General features: G+C 36.5%; 1 protein-coding gene across 4 annotated transcripts in view; it reads left to right on the plus strand.

Annotated features, from left to right (window-relative positions):
* SENP2 (SUMO specific peptidase 2) overlaps positions 1–16,909 on the plus strand; it is a 29,007-nt gene extending 12,098 nt beyond the window's left edge. For 2 of the 4 annotated variants that reach the window (XM_063097954.1, XM_063097975.1), the window contains 11 exons: positions 833–936; positions 2,506–2,600; positions 3,166–3,217; positions 3,910–3,973; positions 5,794–5,970; positions 7,292–7,447; positions 8,531–8,734; positions 9,294–9,373; positions 11,694–11,778; positions 13,474–13,569; positions 15,621–16,909. In XM_063097954.1, the coding sequence (XP_062954024.1) occupies positions 833–936; positions 2,506–2,600; positions 3,166–3,217; positions 3,910–3,973; positions 5,794–5,970; positions 7,292–7,447; positions 8,531–8,734; positions 9,294–9,373; positions 11,694–11,778; positions 13,474–13,569; positions 15,621–15,683 (1,176 nt within the window). In that variant the 3' untranslated portion in view covers positions 15,684–16,909. Of the gene's footprint in view, positions 1–832; positions 937–2,505; positions 2,601–3,165; positions 3,218–3,909; positions 3,974–5,793; positions 5,971–7,291; positions 7,448–8,530; positions 8,735–9,293; positions 9,374–11,693; positions 11,779–12,477; positions 12,551–13,473; positions 13,570–15,620 lie in introns of those variants that run through there. The other 2 variants (XM_063097959.1, XM_063097966.1) reach the window with 2 other exon arrangements.
* Positions 16,910–17,120: the final 211 nt, after the last annotated feature.

A 17,120-nucleotide genomic window follows, 5' to 3' on the forward strand; every position in this document is an offset into this window, starting at 1 on the left:
ATGAGGGGGAAGATGATGACTTCAGTTTTGCACATTATTTAAAATGCCTGTGACACGAGCAAGAAGACCTCTCTTGTAGACTCTTGGATGTAGGGGGTTGGAATTTTGAGAAGAAGGCAGGGTTAGAGACACATTTCTGAATCTTCTGCATATTGATGTTATTGAAATAAGAGGAGCTATGGAGATTATTCAGGGAAAGAATGTAGTGTGAGAAGAAATGGGCAAAACCATCAGCATTTAAGGCAGGCAGGCCGAAGAAGAACCAATCTGCAGTGGAGACTGAGAAGAAGAATGATAAGAACGTGTTATCCAGGAAGGCAAGGCAAGGTCAGCAGGGTGAGATGCTGAAGAGAGATCAAGTAACACTAGGGCTGAGAAAGTGTCTGTGGGTATGGCCATAGGAGGCCATTGCTGATTATGGTGAGACCAGTTCCATTTTGGAAGCTGCATATTCTGATTATGTAAGTCGATAATTTCTGCTGTGATTTTTTGTGGTCAACCCAATTCTGTTTAATCCAGTTCTGTCAAAAACTCAGATGCCATCCAGATCTAGCAGATAACATAATGAGTGAAGTGTTGGAGAGCAAATGGACCTTCTGAAGGGGGTAGCCCAACAAAGCTACAGATTGTTGATTCAGTTTTTCAAAAGAGGACAGATTTTTGGATTTTTAAAAATTTATAAAGTTGTTAACTAATTCAAAGAAATTTTAAAAACACTCTGCTGGCCAGTAAAACACATCTGTGGGCTGCATTTGACCTCTTAGTCTCTGTTTATTATTTAATTATAGGTTTAATATGCTAGTACTTATGTAACATTCTTCCTTTTATTTAGGGTGTTCAAAAAGAGGAGAAAGAGAAGTACCAAAGGTTATTGGAGCGACTTAAAGAAGGTGGTCATGGAAACTCTGTCCCTCCTGTAACTTCAAATCATCACAGGTAAAAATGAGCTAAAATGATTAATGCCTTATTAGACATCTTTTTCCTTGCTTTTGGAGAGGGAATTTGTGGGAAAGGCCTTATTGCAAAAAGAGGTTAACACGGAGACAGCCCTGTAATTTGTCTGGACATTCTATCTACTAATGCATTATATAGAGCAGTGGTTTTATAAAATAGAATTTTCCGTTAGCTTTAGGTCCTTTGTTCAAATGAACTCTTTTTATTTTTTATTGGTTATGAATATTCATTGAGTACAAAGCAAATTGTCACCACGGTGCCTAAGATGTGATGGCCAGATCCATACTGGCAGCATGCCCATTACCACTAATTGTGATTATATCTGTGTCCCCCACCCAAATATTCCCCCAGTTATCCCTGACTTCCCTCCCTGTTCAAATGAACTCTTACTTGAAACTCTGATATGGAAAAGTAGATCGCTGGTTTAAAGTAGGGCACTCAGGGAGCAGAGAGTTTTTCCAACCTTCCCAACACACACATTTCCCACAGTTTTTGTCTTTTTGTCTTTCTGCCTTTGTCTCTCCCTCCTCCCTTCCTTCCTTTCTCTCTCCTTCACCTCCTCCCAGTTTCTCTTTCTGTCTTTCTTCTTCCTCCTGCTGCTGCCTCCCCTTCACTCCCACCCCATGAAACACACATAGTTTCTGAGGCATCTTACTGGTTGCATCTTAGCACAATTGGAAACCCTCAACTTTAGAGACAAAATGTGTTATAAGAATTAAACGTTAAAGGCACCTACATTATAAGAATTTTCCTTACAAGGTACCTTGTTAATTAAATACTCTAATGATTTAAGCCAGTAGACGACAATGGCAGAAGGTGATGTCTGGCCTTATATTTGCCTGTGAAAAGAAGACAAAATATGCGTGAGCTCAGGATTGAGGTACACTTGATAACTGTAACAAGTGATATGAGAATGCACAGAGATCCAGAAATTATGTGACAAAAAGTCGAAGGTAAAAAGTCACAAGCCTATATAGGTTGTTGAATGCAGAAATAACAAATTACTTGGGAATTTTAACTTTGATTCTGACCTTTCTTTTTTTAATTCTCTTAGTGTAGTCAATCAGAATATTAATATTTTCTCCATTTTGACTAGCTGCTGTTGGAAGCATCAGTATGCTTAATGAACTATTTATTGGCTTTGTCATATCAGTAAAATCTTCAGACTTTTGCTCTTTTATGTTTCATCTTTTAATGTGTTGTTTTAGAATCCATTTAAATACATTGTTTAAATTTTTTCATCTTTTAATCTAAATTTTATCACACTGGGATTTTTCAGTCATGGTGTAGCACTGGGGATTGAGAACATCCAGTTTTACACATAGAGAAACTGGAGGTTAGTTAACTTGACTGAAATACTAGAATCAGAATTAGACTCCTTTTACCCTGGTCCCAGATGGTACTGTGTTGCTTCCTCTCTGTTGTAATTTGATGTTACAGGGTAATCAGTTACCCCTGTTTGGATCCAGAAGCTTGCTGGACAGAGGTAATGAATATTTATGATAGACTTTCCTTTTGTATTTGATCTTCCTCACTTTTTGTGTTTTTAAGTTCTCAAAGAAGTCAGATGGACCCATTAAAGACCAAAGGCTGGGGGGAAGAGCAAAATCACGGAGTCAGAACAACTCAGTTTGTTCCAAAACAATGTGAGTTCCCAGATTTAGCCCTGTCTTGATATATTGACCTTAGTTCATATTATAGTGTGCATATGAAGTTGAAAATTGACATACAAGTGAAGATGGTATACAAAGGTTTAAAACATTGTCACACCATAAGGCATTGAGAGGGACTTACCCAATAAAAAATCTATTTAGTAAAACTGTTTCAAGATGAAGTACATTCATAAAATGCCTCTCAATTATTATTTCTAGCTCCTATATAGTAGTAAATATTTCATAAGCATAAAATTAATTTACTTATATTCCTAATATTCATTTCCTTATATTTCTCCACTAACTGTCCACTAAATAACACTGAATTATAGCTTACCAAATGAGCAGATATTAGACAGTTTACATTAAAGATTATGTTTAAAGAACAAAGAGATTTATGCATTTTTAGGCAAGTTAGTTTGTAATGTGGCTAGTGTCTTTGGAATTCATTTTAGCATTTCAATGTAAATGAATATCTTGATGCTTTGGAAACTGATGATCAGTCTATATGATTGATTAGTAAAGGAAACATTTAATCTTTTCTTTATCATCCTCACAGATAGAGTTGTTGAAACAAGGGGACTTCTATGTCCAATGAGAAGTGAAAAGAGGTACATGATTCAGTTCATTCTAGGTTTTCTTTTAATATACATTTTCTTATTTTATAAGTTATATTTATGAGTAACTAGGTCTAAGGAATTAGTGAGCTCTCATTAGCTCTGCTAGCTGGTCAGCATATATGGGTAAATAGGTAGCTCTTGTGTCACATACTCCTCCTAGCTTGGGATGGGTGCCCCTTCTAAGCATCAGGAGTTGGGAGAAGCAGGTGCTTCTTAGGAGCGCGGTGGGGTGGGCATCTCTAGTGATTATTATCTCTAATATAGGAATAGTGAAGGCAATTCTGCATGCTTTAGGATTTTGGATGATAGTTAGTTTATAGCAGAGTTTGTAAACTATGGCTCATGGTCCAAATCTGGCCCATCTGCCTATTTTTGTGAGTAAAATAAAGTTTTTTTGGAACACAGTCATGCTTATTAATATACATACTGTCTATGGCTGCTTTTAAACTACAGTGGTAGAGTTGAGAAGATGTGACTGAGACCATAAAACCTGCAAAGCCTAAAATATTTACTGTCTACTCCTTTTCAGAAAAATTTCCTGACCTCTGGTTTAGAGGACTATATAAATTCAAGGCAATTTTCGATAACAAATTATTAAATCTTATTTCTAAAACTAGTCTAGTATGAACCAAGTTAAAATCATCCAACAGAAGTCTGTTAAGTGCTCTTAATTTTTTTCTTAGGTGTTCAAAGGGGAAATTTTCTGATACAGAGAAGACATTTGGAATCAGACTTGAAAATGAAAATGTAAGTAGAAACCCTAGTTAAATTGTATATCTATTTACTCTTTCACCTGACTTATGTTTTGGTACTCATGAAAAATAAGAAAAATGGTATATATTACTTTGATTGCTAATTCTATTGTTTTCTTTTAAAAAAGCAGCAAGCATTGAAGAATACAATTTCTTGCTTCCTTCTGAGTTGCTAGATTTTCACCTCTATGCAGTAGCTACCTTTGTTTATAAGAGAAACCAACATGCCTCCATAACAGCCCTTATCGGTGTTGTATGGCTCTTTTGGAGAATTTTTTAAAAATCATACATCTCTCGGAAAGATATGAAATGCTCAGGACTTTGGTTTCAGAGTCATGGTTTCAGATTTGCTTGAAAATATTGGCAATCCTATGCTTAATTGGATTTTACATTTTATGTATTAGTATTGGAATAAGTGTTCTGGTGATCTCCATAGCAATGCCAATATTTTTAATAATGGCAAAGTATTTTACTAACCACTCTGAAATAAATATATTCCTAAATTAAGTGCAAACTTGAATTTTAGGTCATTTCACATTTTAGTTACATAGAAATACAAAAGTTTAGGGGACTGCTTTTTGTTAGTATCAGTTTGGTCAAGGTTGTGTGCTCCCACTAGACCTCCTCATAACAATTAGTCTTAAGGCTAAGTCACAGTCTTAAGTCATAAGTTAGAACTTTCCCTTCTCTAATGTTTCCTATTCCCAGTGATTGACAGTGGAGCCCTCTGTGTTTATCATTATTCACCTGTGAAGAAAAAGCCAAAAGATGAAGGGAACTAAGCCTGAGAGAGGACAGAGTGGGGGGTGTTTGGAACCTGGATAAGGACTACATCCTGCTTCCATCCTTGCTAAACTCAAAGACTGCTTTCCGGGACCCTGTGGAAGAGCCAGCAGTTGCTGGTTTCCTAGGACTAGTAGACCTGGCTGTTAGCTAGATTGAAGAGTATTGACTAGTTGTACTAATGTGGTTCTAGTCCAAAGCTCCATTTCTAAATAAATTTCCTAATTTTAAAATAGCTTACCTACTAGATGACTTAAATTTGGTATAAGGGTTACATAGGGTTATAATAGGGAAGGGTCTTATCAGGGTTTCTGAGGTGCTGGCAGAATTCTATTTGTTGACCAGAATGGTGGTTATATAGGTGTTCATTTTACAACAATTAAGTGATCCGTTAATGTTTTGTGTGTTTTTCTATAATATATAGTTACTTTAAAAAAATAAAGTAGAACAAGATAATTTAGTATAAGGATAGCAGTGGTTTATTCTGAGTGATGGCATTATAGGTCATGGTTTCTGCCTTTTGAAACCTTTCTTTTTTTTTTTTTTTTAAAAAAGATGACCGGTAAGGGGATCTCAACCCTTGGCTTGGTGTTGTCAGCACCACGCTCAGCCAGTGAGCAAACCGGCCATCCCTATATAGGATCCGAACCCGTGGCCTTGGTGTTATCAGCACCGCACTCTACCGAGTGAGCCACGGGCCGGCCCTGAAACTTTTCAAAAATGTCTTTTAACCACGTTATTTTTAATTGGGATAAGAGAACTGAAAATACTTTTCTTGCTACCTTCAGGAAAAGTGGTGAGTGGTTTCATGGTTTATAATTGAGGTGTTCTGTGAGCCTTAGCTCAGGAGTTTTTTTTTGTTTCCCCTTACAGGGACAGGCAGACATGATAAGTCTGCTATACTCATTTGGGAGATTTGCTAGTTCATTTTTCTCTCTTGTTAATGGCACTGTTTTGTATTTCATGTATAATGTGTATTTATATTTGTAAGTATCAAACATGTCAATAGAATATAGAAACTTTTTTGATCAGAGGAGGGGACACCAGCTGGAGCCTGATCTATCAGAAGAAGTGTCAGCCCGACTCCGCCTGGGCAGTGGAAGCAATGGCTTACTCAGGAGGAAAATGTCAATACTTGAGACAAAGGAAAAGAATTGCTTAGGCAAAGACAGGGACAGAAGAATGGATGATCTCCTTGAACTTACAGAGGTATTATTTCTTATATTGATCAGAATAAGAGTCATGTTTTTAAGTAACTTCAGTTATCCTAAACTTGAATGAACGTTGTGTTTTGAGGACTTTCTTCAGGCTAGGGATAAATGTTTGAAAAAAAAACAGGCCCAAGGTTTTTTCATTCACTTTAGTTACATTGATCATTAGTGACCCACGAAGGTGGCCTAAGGGATCATCAGATTAATGTTCAGCAAATGTGAGTAGACATGATTATCACATATCTTGGAATATAATGGATTCTTTTGTAGATTCTTTTTCTAACCTTCAAACATGTTGAGTTACATAGCATAGGTTTGGCATTAGGAATAAGTTCATTGCAGTTTTTTTCAAGTGATTATAGTTTACTGAAATGTCCCTTTTGTTGATTTGCATTTGAAAATAATAAAAACTTACAGAAAACAAGCAATTTAGGTAGTTAAAATTATAATTGAGGTGCATTCACATCTTGGCTTCCTCTCCATTGTTGTATTAGTAGGTGGTAGGTAGCCCTATTCAGTGAATATCTCTTGAGCACTTAACATATATTGGGCATATAGGTAGAGAGATCCATAAAATAGCAAAACTGTGTGCAGTTGGGAAAAGCAGTAGTAAAAATATTCAGATGAAAATAATTTCTATTGGGTTTATAGATTCAATTTTGTAGCTTAAATATGCATTTATCTGCACAGTTCTTTAGTATAACGAAGCCATCTATTCTATAAGGAGTCAGTTCCCAGGTTGCTGCCTGGTTTCCCAGTTTCTGCCTTTTGGCTTGTTTTCTTTATGTCAAAAACGGGTAGTATGATCCCTCTTATGTCCTAATTTTATTTTGATGTTTTAAAATAAAAGTTTAGGAGGTAAATTAGGATTTTAGTATTATGAAGGGAGCAAAGTCTAGGAAGTTAGACACACCTGGGTTGAAATCTTGGCTCTGCCTTTTAATAATCATATGATTTTGAGCATGTAAAATAAATTCTCTGAGCTTCAGTTTTCTTTTCTATAAAATGGTGATAATACCTTCCCCATAAGCATCATGCTTGGCTCATAGTGCTCAATAAATGGTAGTGGGATAATTGAGACCATACTTTACATGTAAATATTATTACTAAATTATTGTCTCCAGAAGCTAATAGTTGAACCAGTATTTGCTATAATCATTAGTAAGACTGCTTTGTAGTTGTAAGTTTAAATATTTTTATACTGCAATTTAGTAGGTCTTTGATAGTATGTTTTTCTTAAGGGTCAGGTGTTACAGAGATGAAAAACTTTTTTCAGTCTCAGACTTCCAATATCTGATAGTAGTTCTATATTAAAATAGCAACCTCTGGACTTTCTAACTCAGGACATGGAAAAGGAAATCAGTAATGCCCTAGGCCATGGCCCACAGGATGAGATCCTAAGTAGTGCTTTCAAATTGCGAATTACTCGAGGAGATATCCAGACCTTAAAGAATTATCACTGGCTCAATGATGAAGTAAGTTGTTCCCCCTCCCACTCCTTTTGACTATCACTATGTTTAACTGTTTACTATCTGTAGCCAAAGTGATTTGTACCCATTTGGTACAGCAACTTTTATTTAAAATAAAAACTCTTAAACCTTAAAGGATGGTTAATTCTGATTGTCTCTTGCCTTTAATTTGCAGTATTTCCCTCTTCTGCATCCGTGCTTAGTTGCATCCACCACTTCATTCACTAGTTTACAATGACATTTTTATAAACCCTGGGTGCAGCTGATGAATGGAAGGAAGCAGCAAGTGATACTTTATTTTATATGAATTCTTATAGGAGTTGTTTTATATTTTCAGTAATAAAGGTATACATTGATCACTATATATATACTGTTTTTTCTTTACTTTGTTTGAGTGATAACTGCAAAAATTTGCCTAATTTGTCTTACATCCTTACACATTTAGCAAAAGCTATCTCTTCGTTCTTCTTGCCAATTTTTCAGTAGGTCTTTTCCCTAACTGCTCAGTCCCTGTATCTTCTCCCTTTACCTTCCTTCCCCCATGACTAGTTACCTATAAACACATTCTTTTAAAACAAGAATGTTTTGTTTTATTTATAAATGTGTTTATTAGAGAAAATTTGGAAAATGCAGGAAAAGTGAAATAAAAATTCTATTCTTCAAAAGTGCCACCACTCAAATATAAACAAAATACTAGTATTTTGGTGTATTTTCTTGCAGTTAATATTTTTAAATTAAGGTATAATTTATATATAGTAAAATTCACCTCCTGTTAATATTTCTGCTTATCTTTTGTGTGATACAGTTACATACACCTTTTCGTTATTGTGTGGACTTTCTCCTTGGGATTCTTGTGTCTTTCTTAAGTGTTACTCATGTGCCTAAAAGTACATTTCTTTCCTTTGTAATCCCTCCCACTTTGCACTGATCATTTTTCCGCTGTCTTCTGCTATAAGCAGTCCTTTTATCCCCCCCCTTTTTTTATATCCCTTTTTTTAGAATCTTCTAATTCTTCCTAACTCAGGTAGAAGTTTAGTTTCAGTAATATACTTGTCATGTTCCAACTTTTACTCTCTTGATATTTTACAGGTCATTAATTTTTACATGAATCTTCTGGTGGAAAGAAATAAAAAGCAAGGCTATCCAGCACTTCATGTGTTTAGTACTTTCTTCTATCCTAAATTAAAGTCTGGGGGTTATCAAGCAGTGAAAAGATGGACCAAAGGGGTAAATCTCTTTGAACAAGAACTTATTCTGGTGCCTATTCATCGGAAGGTACATTGGAGCCTGGTGGTGAGTTGAGAGAGTCTATTGTTGGAATTTGGATAAAGACTTTTTTTAAATAATGAAGGCTACCCATTTCTGTCCAGTGAAAGGCTGATAGTATATGTTACAGGCATACTCTGCAGCGTCCCTTCTTAATTATTGAGTTGAGCAGCTTAGAAAGCTAGAAGACATAGTCCCTATACTTGAGGAGCTTTCATTTTTAACAAGAAAGAGTTTTAATATACAGAAGGGTTATTTTAGTTTTGTTTACAAGATGGTACAGGTTTATTATAGAAAAGTAAAGGTACAAGAAGAGAGCAAAAAAAAAAAAAATCACTCTGAGAGGAACATTAATGTTTTAGTGAATAAGTTTCTAGGAATAGAAATGTGTAATTTTAAATTCATATCCTCTGTGGTATTTTGTAACTCCCTTCTTTTTTTTAAACTGAAAACATACATCTTAGAAATTCACTCATGTTGGTACATGTATTGATTTTTTTTTAAAAGATGCTTTTCTTTTTGGAAATAAAATTCTCACTCCAGTTATATTTAAGACGTTTCTGTATGTTGCATTTTTCCATTTTAGGTGATAGACCTAAGAAAAAAGTGTCTTAAATATCTGGATTCTATGGGACAAAAAGGCCACAGGATCTGTGAGATTCTCCTGTAAGTAAAGAATGAAAAACTTCACTGTTGCCTCCTTATGCCCTTGTTAGGTGATCTTTCTTCTATTTAATCATAGGAATGTCTGTGGATGGTAGTCTAATGTATAGTTAAGGCTGTCTTCCCGGTTATTCAGGATTTAACTTGAATCCATTTTTCTGTTTAAAAATAACCGATGTCTGATCTCAACTGAGAAGTCATGCTTAGTAGCAAACTTGAAAACAAGTTTGTCATGTGTTTAACGTAAAATATTTCTTATTAGAATCCTGTGATTTGAATTAGATTTCTTTGGAATTGAAAACATTACTCTTAATGTTCCAAAGAACTGTTAGCTGGGGAGTATCAGTCCTCTAAATTCTTAAGCCTACTAATAATATCTCTGTGCCTTCCATGATAGTTGGGTTCATATCATAGAACCAGGAGCAATTTTTTAAGTATATGGTTTGTAGGCAACTATTTCAGATAGTAATTAGAAACCTGCTTTTACTTATTAAATTAAATTTTACTTTTGGTGGCTGGCCAGTAAGGGAATCCAAACCCTTGACCTTGGTGTTATAATAACGTGCTTTGGGCGCACTTGGTAGAGTGCTGCGCTGGGACGCTCCCGCTGCGGGTTCGGATCCTATATAGGAATGACAGCAGTGCGCTCACTGGCCATCTGAGCCAACTGGTCAGCCCAGCAACCTGTTTTTAAAGCATAGCCACTTTCTTTTTTTTTTTCTTTTTCGTGACCTTCTTTTTTTTTTTCTTTTTCGTGACCGGCACTCAGCCAGCGAGTACACCGGCCATTCCTATATAGGATCCGAACCCGCGGCCGCTGGGAGCGCCGCGCTCCCAGTGCTGCCCCCTCCCAAGTGCGCCACAGGCTCGGCCGGAAGCATGGCCACTTTCTTAGCTACATAAAGGGTTGACATGAATTCCACAGTGAGGAAGCATATCAGTATGATGAGTCTATTTTGAACATTTTCTGCTCACTGGAAGCAAATACAGTTTCCTACTTTTAACTTTTTAGTAAGGATAAATGAACTTATTAAGTGAATCTTTATTTATGATTGTGTATCTTGAATAAAAAGGATCGAGAAGAAATTTTTTTAAATTATAAGATATACTTTATTGTTTATAAAGTGGTATTTCCTTCTGTTCTGTGTAAGATGTATGTAAATTGTGCACACATACATACATATAATACTAGTATTATACAGTATAGTTTGCTATGCTGCTTATAACAGGATATATTAAAACCGTACTTTTATTACATTTATACTTTTTTCTTCAGTAAGATAGGTTCCATTCTTGTGGGTATCTGAGGCCCACTCCCTTTCCTGATGCCCCTAGTCCAGTTTGTCTCAACTTTTTTTTCTTATTATCACTTTCCCCCCAGGAGAAAATTTTAATTAATTTAATTTCTCTATAACAAGAGAAAATAATACTAAGAAATGATTTGTTAGTTGAGTTAGCTTTAGAGGGCTAGAAACCATTCTAAGATTTTTTTGCTTCCCGAGATCCAGTTTTCATCCCCTTGGGGGCGATACTGCTCCCATTGAGAGTGCACGCCCTGGTCTGACACTGGCTTACCTTATATGCAGGTTAGGATGAAAACTGAGATGTCTGGGTTGTTCAACTTGACAACTTTCTGGAAATGTGGATAAAATTAATCACTCCTAAGTATATATCTCCTAAGAATATGAAGAATTTCTTACATAACCACAATGTCGTTATCACTTAAGAAAATTAATAACAGTATGTAATATATGGGCCATATTCTAATTTCTGCAGGTATCTTTTATAGTCTCCCTCTACCCCCCATCCAGGAGCCAATCAGGGCTTATGCATGTTCCTGATGTCTCTTTAGTCTTCTTTAATTAGAATAGTCTTCTTGCCTTTTTTGTTTTTCATGACAGAGGCTTTTTTTTTTTAAAACAGTCCAGGCCAGTTGTCTTGTTTCATATCTACTTTTAAGTGAGAAAAAGTAAGTCGTAAATGAAGTTCTTTTTAAATAGAATAAAGTATATGTTTTTAAATAGGGTATATGGGGTGGGGTAGAAAACTAGAAGAATATACAGTACTGTTAATAGAGATTACTTTTGGAATGGTTATTACGGGGGTCTTTTGCTTCTTACAGTATTTTATATGTTTTAATTTTTTTTAAGAAAGCATGCACAATTTTTGTAAGCAGAAAAGAAACCCAAAATTAAAAAACCAAAAGAGAAAAAAAGCTAATGGATATGGATTTGAGAATAGCACATCTATTAAACATCACAAAAGCCCTTTGTAACCATAATGGTTATGATTCATCAATTTATTTCTTTATTGTTTTTTTTAGTCAGTATTTACAGGATGAAAGTAAGGCCAAAAGAAATATTGACCTGAATCTTTTAGAGTGGACCCACTATAGCATGAAACCACATGTAAGTGATGATCGCCTATATTTGAATTCTTTGGTTCATTTACTAACAGTATCATATTATTCAGTCTTGGCTTCCTTCCTCCTCTCACTCACTCCCTTGGGCATGCATTCTCCTAAAGCATACATCTTAAGAATGACCTGCTTCTAAATCTTTAGCAGTTAATTTAACCAAGATGTTTGCCTAGCTTTGATCTTCTTGTTCCAAATGTAAATGTTGACTATATGCTAGCACATCTCTCAAGGAATTGGGGGTAAAAATTCCAATGAATTCAAGTTAGATACTTTTCCTGATTAGTGCTAATGAAAGTTTAAAGTTCTCATCCAAAATTTATCTGGGAATTTGTTTATTTAGGTCTTAAGGGTCCCGTGCCATGGTCATCAGGAGTCAAGTATGCTGGTTGTGAATGTGTTTGTGTCTTGCCAGATTTGCATCTTATTCAGAATTTGAAAATGCTCCTCTTTTGAATCCTGATGGCTTGCCTTTAAAGTAAGCTACATGAATTCAATTTTAGCCCTAACCTATGTGTAATGGCTCAACCACCTTTATGGAAAAGCATTGTAATTAAATTGAATAATTCAAAGGGTAAGCTTTGAATCCAGAGGAGAGAGCACAGGTATAACAGTCTGTTAGGATGAATACTATGTTCTGGTATGGGAAATGTAACAAATAAAACAAATTCTCTTCCTTTGTATATTGGAGTCTGTAGTTCTGTCCACTGTGAGAATTGCTGGGCTCAGGAGAAAAGCGTGAGGTACCTGCGTATGTATGGGAGGTGTGTGTGTTCAAACAATCTTCTTTTTTACAATAATCACCTGCATTTCTTTGAATAAAAATCAAGCTGTTGTTCTCTAAAGTGTTTTCCAGCAGTGGAATCAGCCTCTCCATACTCTCACCATCTTGTGCTCCTTATGACTAACCACCAAAGTGTGCAAAGGGCTGGCCAAGATTAGTGCGGTGCAGCACAGGCCTGGGGATGTGTGAGCTTGCCTCACGTGGGGTTGGAGTCTATCATCTTTGGCTTATGATGCTCTTAGCTCTGCTTGCAGCAAGTTCTGTTTTTGCCTCGGGACAGAACTGAGCAATCAAGGCAAGATCCTAATTGGTTAAAGCCTATCTAGAAGCTTCTTTCTCTGTCCCACTTGAAGCTGTGGGGTTCCAAAGTAGTAGTCTGATTTTCTTGGCTAGTGAAGAGGAGTTAAATTTCTAACTGATCCACACTTAGCCTTTTTAAAAATTTATAAACTCTTCTGAAATAATTCTGACTAGCATTCCTATTCTTGGTAATAAACCTCCTTTCAATTTAGTTTCTGTGAATGAGAGCTGAGATGGAACTCTCACTTTGCTTTTTCTCCCTTCCTCTGGAAACATTTTCTATGGGTCACATACTCCATGTCATGGTTAGGGGTTTTGTACCACATAGAATAAGACTAATTGTCTGTGTATGTGTCTGTGAGTGAGTACAATACTAGATTTAATATTTATTTATTTATTTATTTATTTATTTTGGTGGCTGGCCAGTATGGGGATCCGAACCCATGACCTTGGTGTTATAACACCATTCTCTAACCAACTGAGCTAACCGGGTAGTCCAAAATTTAATACTGTTTATCCACAGTGGTATTTAGAAAAAGTCCAAGAAGGTTGTATTTGATGATTTTTTATCCCTTCCTCCCCTCTCTTTTTTTGTAATTTTAGGAGATTCCTCAACAGTTGAATGGGAGTGATTGTGGAATGTTTACTTGTAAATATGCAGATTATATTTCTAGGGACAAACCTATCACATTTACACAGGTGAGTGAAGACCCCTCTCCTTCCACTTAATTGTTACTAAACAAGATAAACTCAAAGTGCTTTGCCATCACCTGGCACACTAAGCTCTCAGTAATAGTAGCTGTGCTGCTAGTATTATTGCTGTAAACCTTGGGCATAGCCTTACTCTTGGCAGCATTAGGATTTGTCATTTCATTTGCTCTTAGGCTTATCTTAGTCTTTGTGAACAGTGGGACAATTTGCATATCTCTGAACCCCAGTGTACACTGGTTCCTGTATATTACTGATATTTTTAGTCAAAGAAGGAGGCATGTCAGAATTTGTAACAGCAAGGGAAAATCAGGCCTTGTGAGAACTTATGCTGCAGGTCTGAGTGTAATTGTGAATAATACTGCGTTTCCTTTCTGTTCTGGCTTTTCTTCATTCTCCATTTGAATGGAAACTCAAATATGTTGGGAACTCTTGAGAATTTATGTTTTAACAGTGGATTCTCAACCTTTTTACAGCCGAGAACAACACACATTACAAAGTATTTTTCATCAACAGACCTTATTTTGATAGATGTTGTCTACCAAACAAACTGCATTTATTGAGCAGTAGGACTGATAATCCCGTTCCAACCTTTTGAGCAACATGAAGTAACTAAGGCTCCCATACTGAATTAATACAACTCCAGTTTAAAATAAAGGCACTTATTGGTTAGTCTCAGCAGTTTAACTAAAAATAAATGTGTAACTTTTTACTGGATATTTTGAACTATTTAAAATAATTTAAGAATCTTGTGTTAAGACTTTTTAGCCCCCTTCCTACCGCCCAGGTAGGAAATCATTAGTTTATAGAAAACTGGTATATCCAGCTATTTATAATGACAAATTAGGATTCCCTCAAGAATGTGAACTTCAGATTTCATCAAAAAATGACAGTTGAGTTACAGGTAATTTTAGAGTCTGTGTGTTATTACTGCTTTGAAAATCAACCTATGTAGTGATAATGAGTTAAAGCAGAATAATGTAGTAAGCAAAATATCATTCTATGACTTTGCTAAATAGCAAGGAGTTAATTGTTCTCTGAACCTAATAACATCTTGAGATTTCAAAGGGGAAGTTGCTGTTTGAACAGAATTGGCAATGTACAGCATTTGATAGAGCAGAAAGAAATTTATAGATTTGTTTTTTTCTTTATTTAAAGTTTGTATTTTTCTCATATAAAAGCAGAATATATTCATTTTAGAATGTTTTGAAAATACATATAAGTAGAAAAGTTACCTATTGTGCCACCACATGGATATTTCCATTTTTTGTGCATGTTTTTATTGTGAAGTTAGTACTGTACTATATAATTCTGCATCCTGCTTTCGTTTTCCTTAACATGTAAAAATACTTATAGTACATATCATGTAATTATAAACATTATAAACCTCCTTTTTTATGGCTTTATAAGAATGTGCCATGATGTAAAAATGTCAAGGCTTGCATAAAGAATTGTGGCGCTCTGCTAATGTTGGAATCCTGCCAACGTGGCCAATTGTAAAGCTACACGACTACACCAGTTGTCGGGCTCTTTTACCTGCCTGTAATCCTGCACCGACTGGGCCAATTGTTGAGCTAGGGCTGGGTCTGGAGCTCACAGACCCCTAAAGCCTGTTGGCCAGACTGGGTCACAAACCCATCACATGCCAGGCTGGGTCCCCAGACCCCTGACACGCCAGGCTGGGTCACCAGTTCCCTCACTTTCCAGGCTGGGTCACCAGACCCTTCACACGCAGGTCTACGAGCTAGGTAATTGGCAAACAGGTCCTTGGAAGCTGTAGGTTGGAAAGCATGGCTGCACGGAGTGGAAGCCCAAGGCAGACACCAGCAAAGTGTGGTGCTCTGCATGCGCACCAACTCCACCAGCACACACACAATTTGTTTACTGAACCACCCCCAGCCAGGCCTGAGGCAAGGGACCTGACTATTCTATTTTCCCAACAGGAACATAGACATCTTACTTTATTTACACAATTACACCTGCAGGCTGTGACACTGTGCACATTAATGTATAATGTGTGTGCTGTTTGTGATTCTTTGCAGCACCAGATGCCTCTCTTCCGGAAGAAGATGGTGTGGGAAATCCTTCATCAGCAGTTGCTGTGAGAATGTCCTGCCTGGTCCCTCAAGCTGCTGGTGGTTCTTTCACAGATGTTTCCATATACCTCATGCATTGTGGGTTAAAAAGTCCCTGCATCACTTCTGTTCTCTCACAGGTACTGAGCTGTCAAAAGTGCATGAAGGTCTCACTGCACCCTAGTCCTGACTTGGGGTGCAGAGGGCTGCTTGCAACCCTGTTTGTAAGGCTGTGCCTGCTCAGAGACCTGGACTATTCAACCCACATAAGAACAAACGCTAATTACTATTTTTTTTAAAGATTTTTTTTCCCTATGAATGTGGGAAATGCAGGATTTATTTTGTGAATTTTTTTTTCTGTGTGTTGTTCACTCATTCATTTGCAAATATAATGAGCAGTGGCCATTGTCAGCTGCTCTTTTATAGTTAACTCTAAATTACTTGTTTGAATATTTATTTCTAAAAGGAATGTTACTTAAGCTTCCACTCCCCGCTGAAGACCAGGAGGGAAATCATTGGGGGAGGAGGAAATGTTAATTAACTTCTCTAATGCTGGAGCAGTAACTGCCAACTTGAAGCTGGAGGGTTTTTGTTTTTTGAGGCTTGAAAATGCCGGGAGAAATGAAAATGCTGTGGTATAGGGCTCTGGTTGCCTTTCAGAGGAAGTTTGACACTACAGCATTGGCACAGTGTTATGGAAAAGTGGAACTGTGGCCAAGGAACTCTGGCTATCCAAGCGTCTTCAGAAGAGTGTCGTGGTCATCTTAAAGAGACTTCCCTTTCTGGAAATAAGGTGACTTGGCTTACTCTTGAAACTGGATTTGAAGTAACTGTAAACCCTAAATCTTTATTTTCATCCCAGATCTGGTTGAGTATAAACCTCAGAATTGTAAGGGCTGGCCTGAGCTGTTTATTTCAGAAGATACTGTTCAACTTAAAGCTATTTTTCCTCAGAGTTTTTTTTCTTCTATATATTAAGGCAAAATTAAGTTTTATATTCATTAAAATTATCTCCCCACTCCACCCCCACTAAAATTTGTGGAAGAAAACTTGGCTCTGAGGTTGTCAGTTATACAGTAATCTATTTTGCATATGAAGTTTGTATTTAACTTTTTTGTTCATTAAAAATCTTACAGATGTGGTTATGCATTTTTGATTTCAGAAAGTTTAGAGTTGGTCAGAACATATTTTGCAAGATCTAGTGCCTAGTGTTGCTTTTCTGATGTAATAAAAGGTCATCTGGCAGAACCTGAAAAGTATATGTTGGAATGATTTCTAACCCTTTCCCTACTTAAACCTCCCAAACTTGTTCTGGTACATAAAAGCTAGAGGTAAAACTGGAATTACTGGGCATGCGTTAGCTTTGAATCCACATGTCTGTCATTTGGAGGGCTCAGGCTCCTGGTGACAGAGGCATCCTTCTTGTAGCTGTTACAACTAGTTTTCCCTGAGACTTGTAAAAGCCTT

The sequence above is a fragment of the Cynocephalus volans genome, chromosome 1 (assembly GCF_027409185.1).
Source record: "Cynocephalus volans isolate mCynVol1 chromosome 1, mCynVol1.pri, whole genome shotgun sequence".
Classification (NCBI taxonomy): domain Eukaryota; kingdom Metazoa; phylum Chordata; class Mammalia; order Dermoptera; family Cynocephalidae; genus Cynocephalus; species Cynocephalus volans.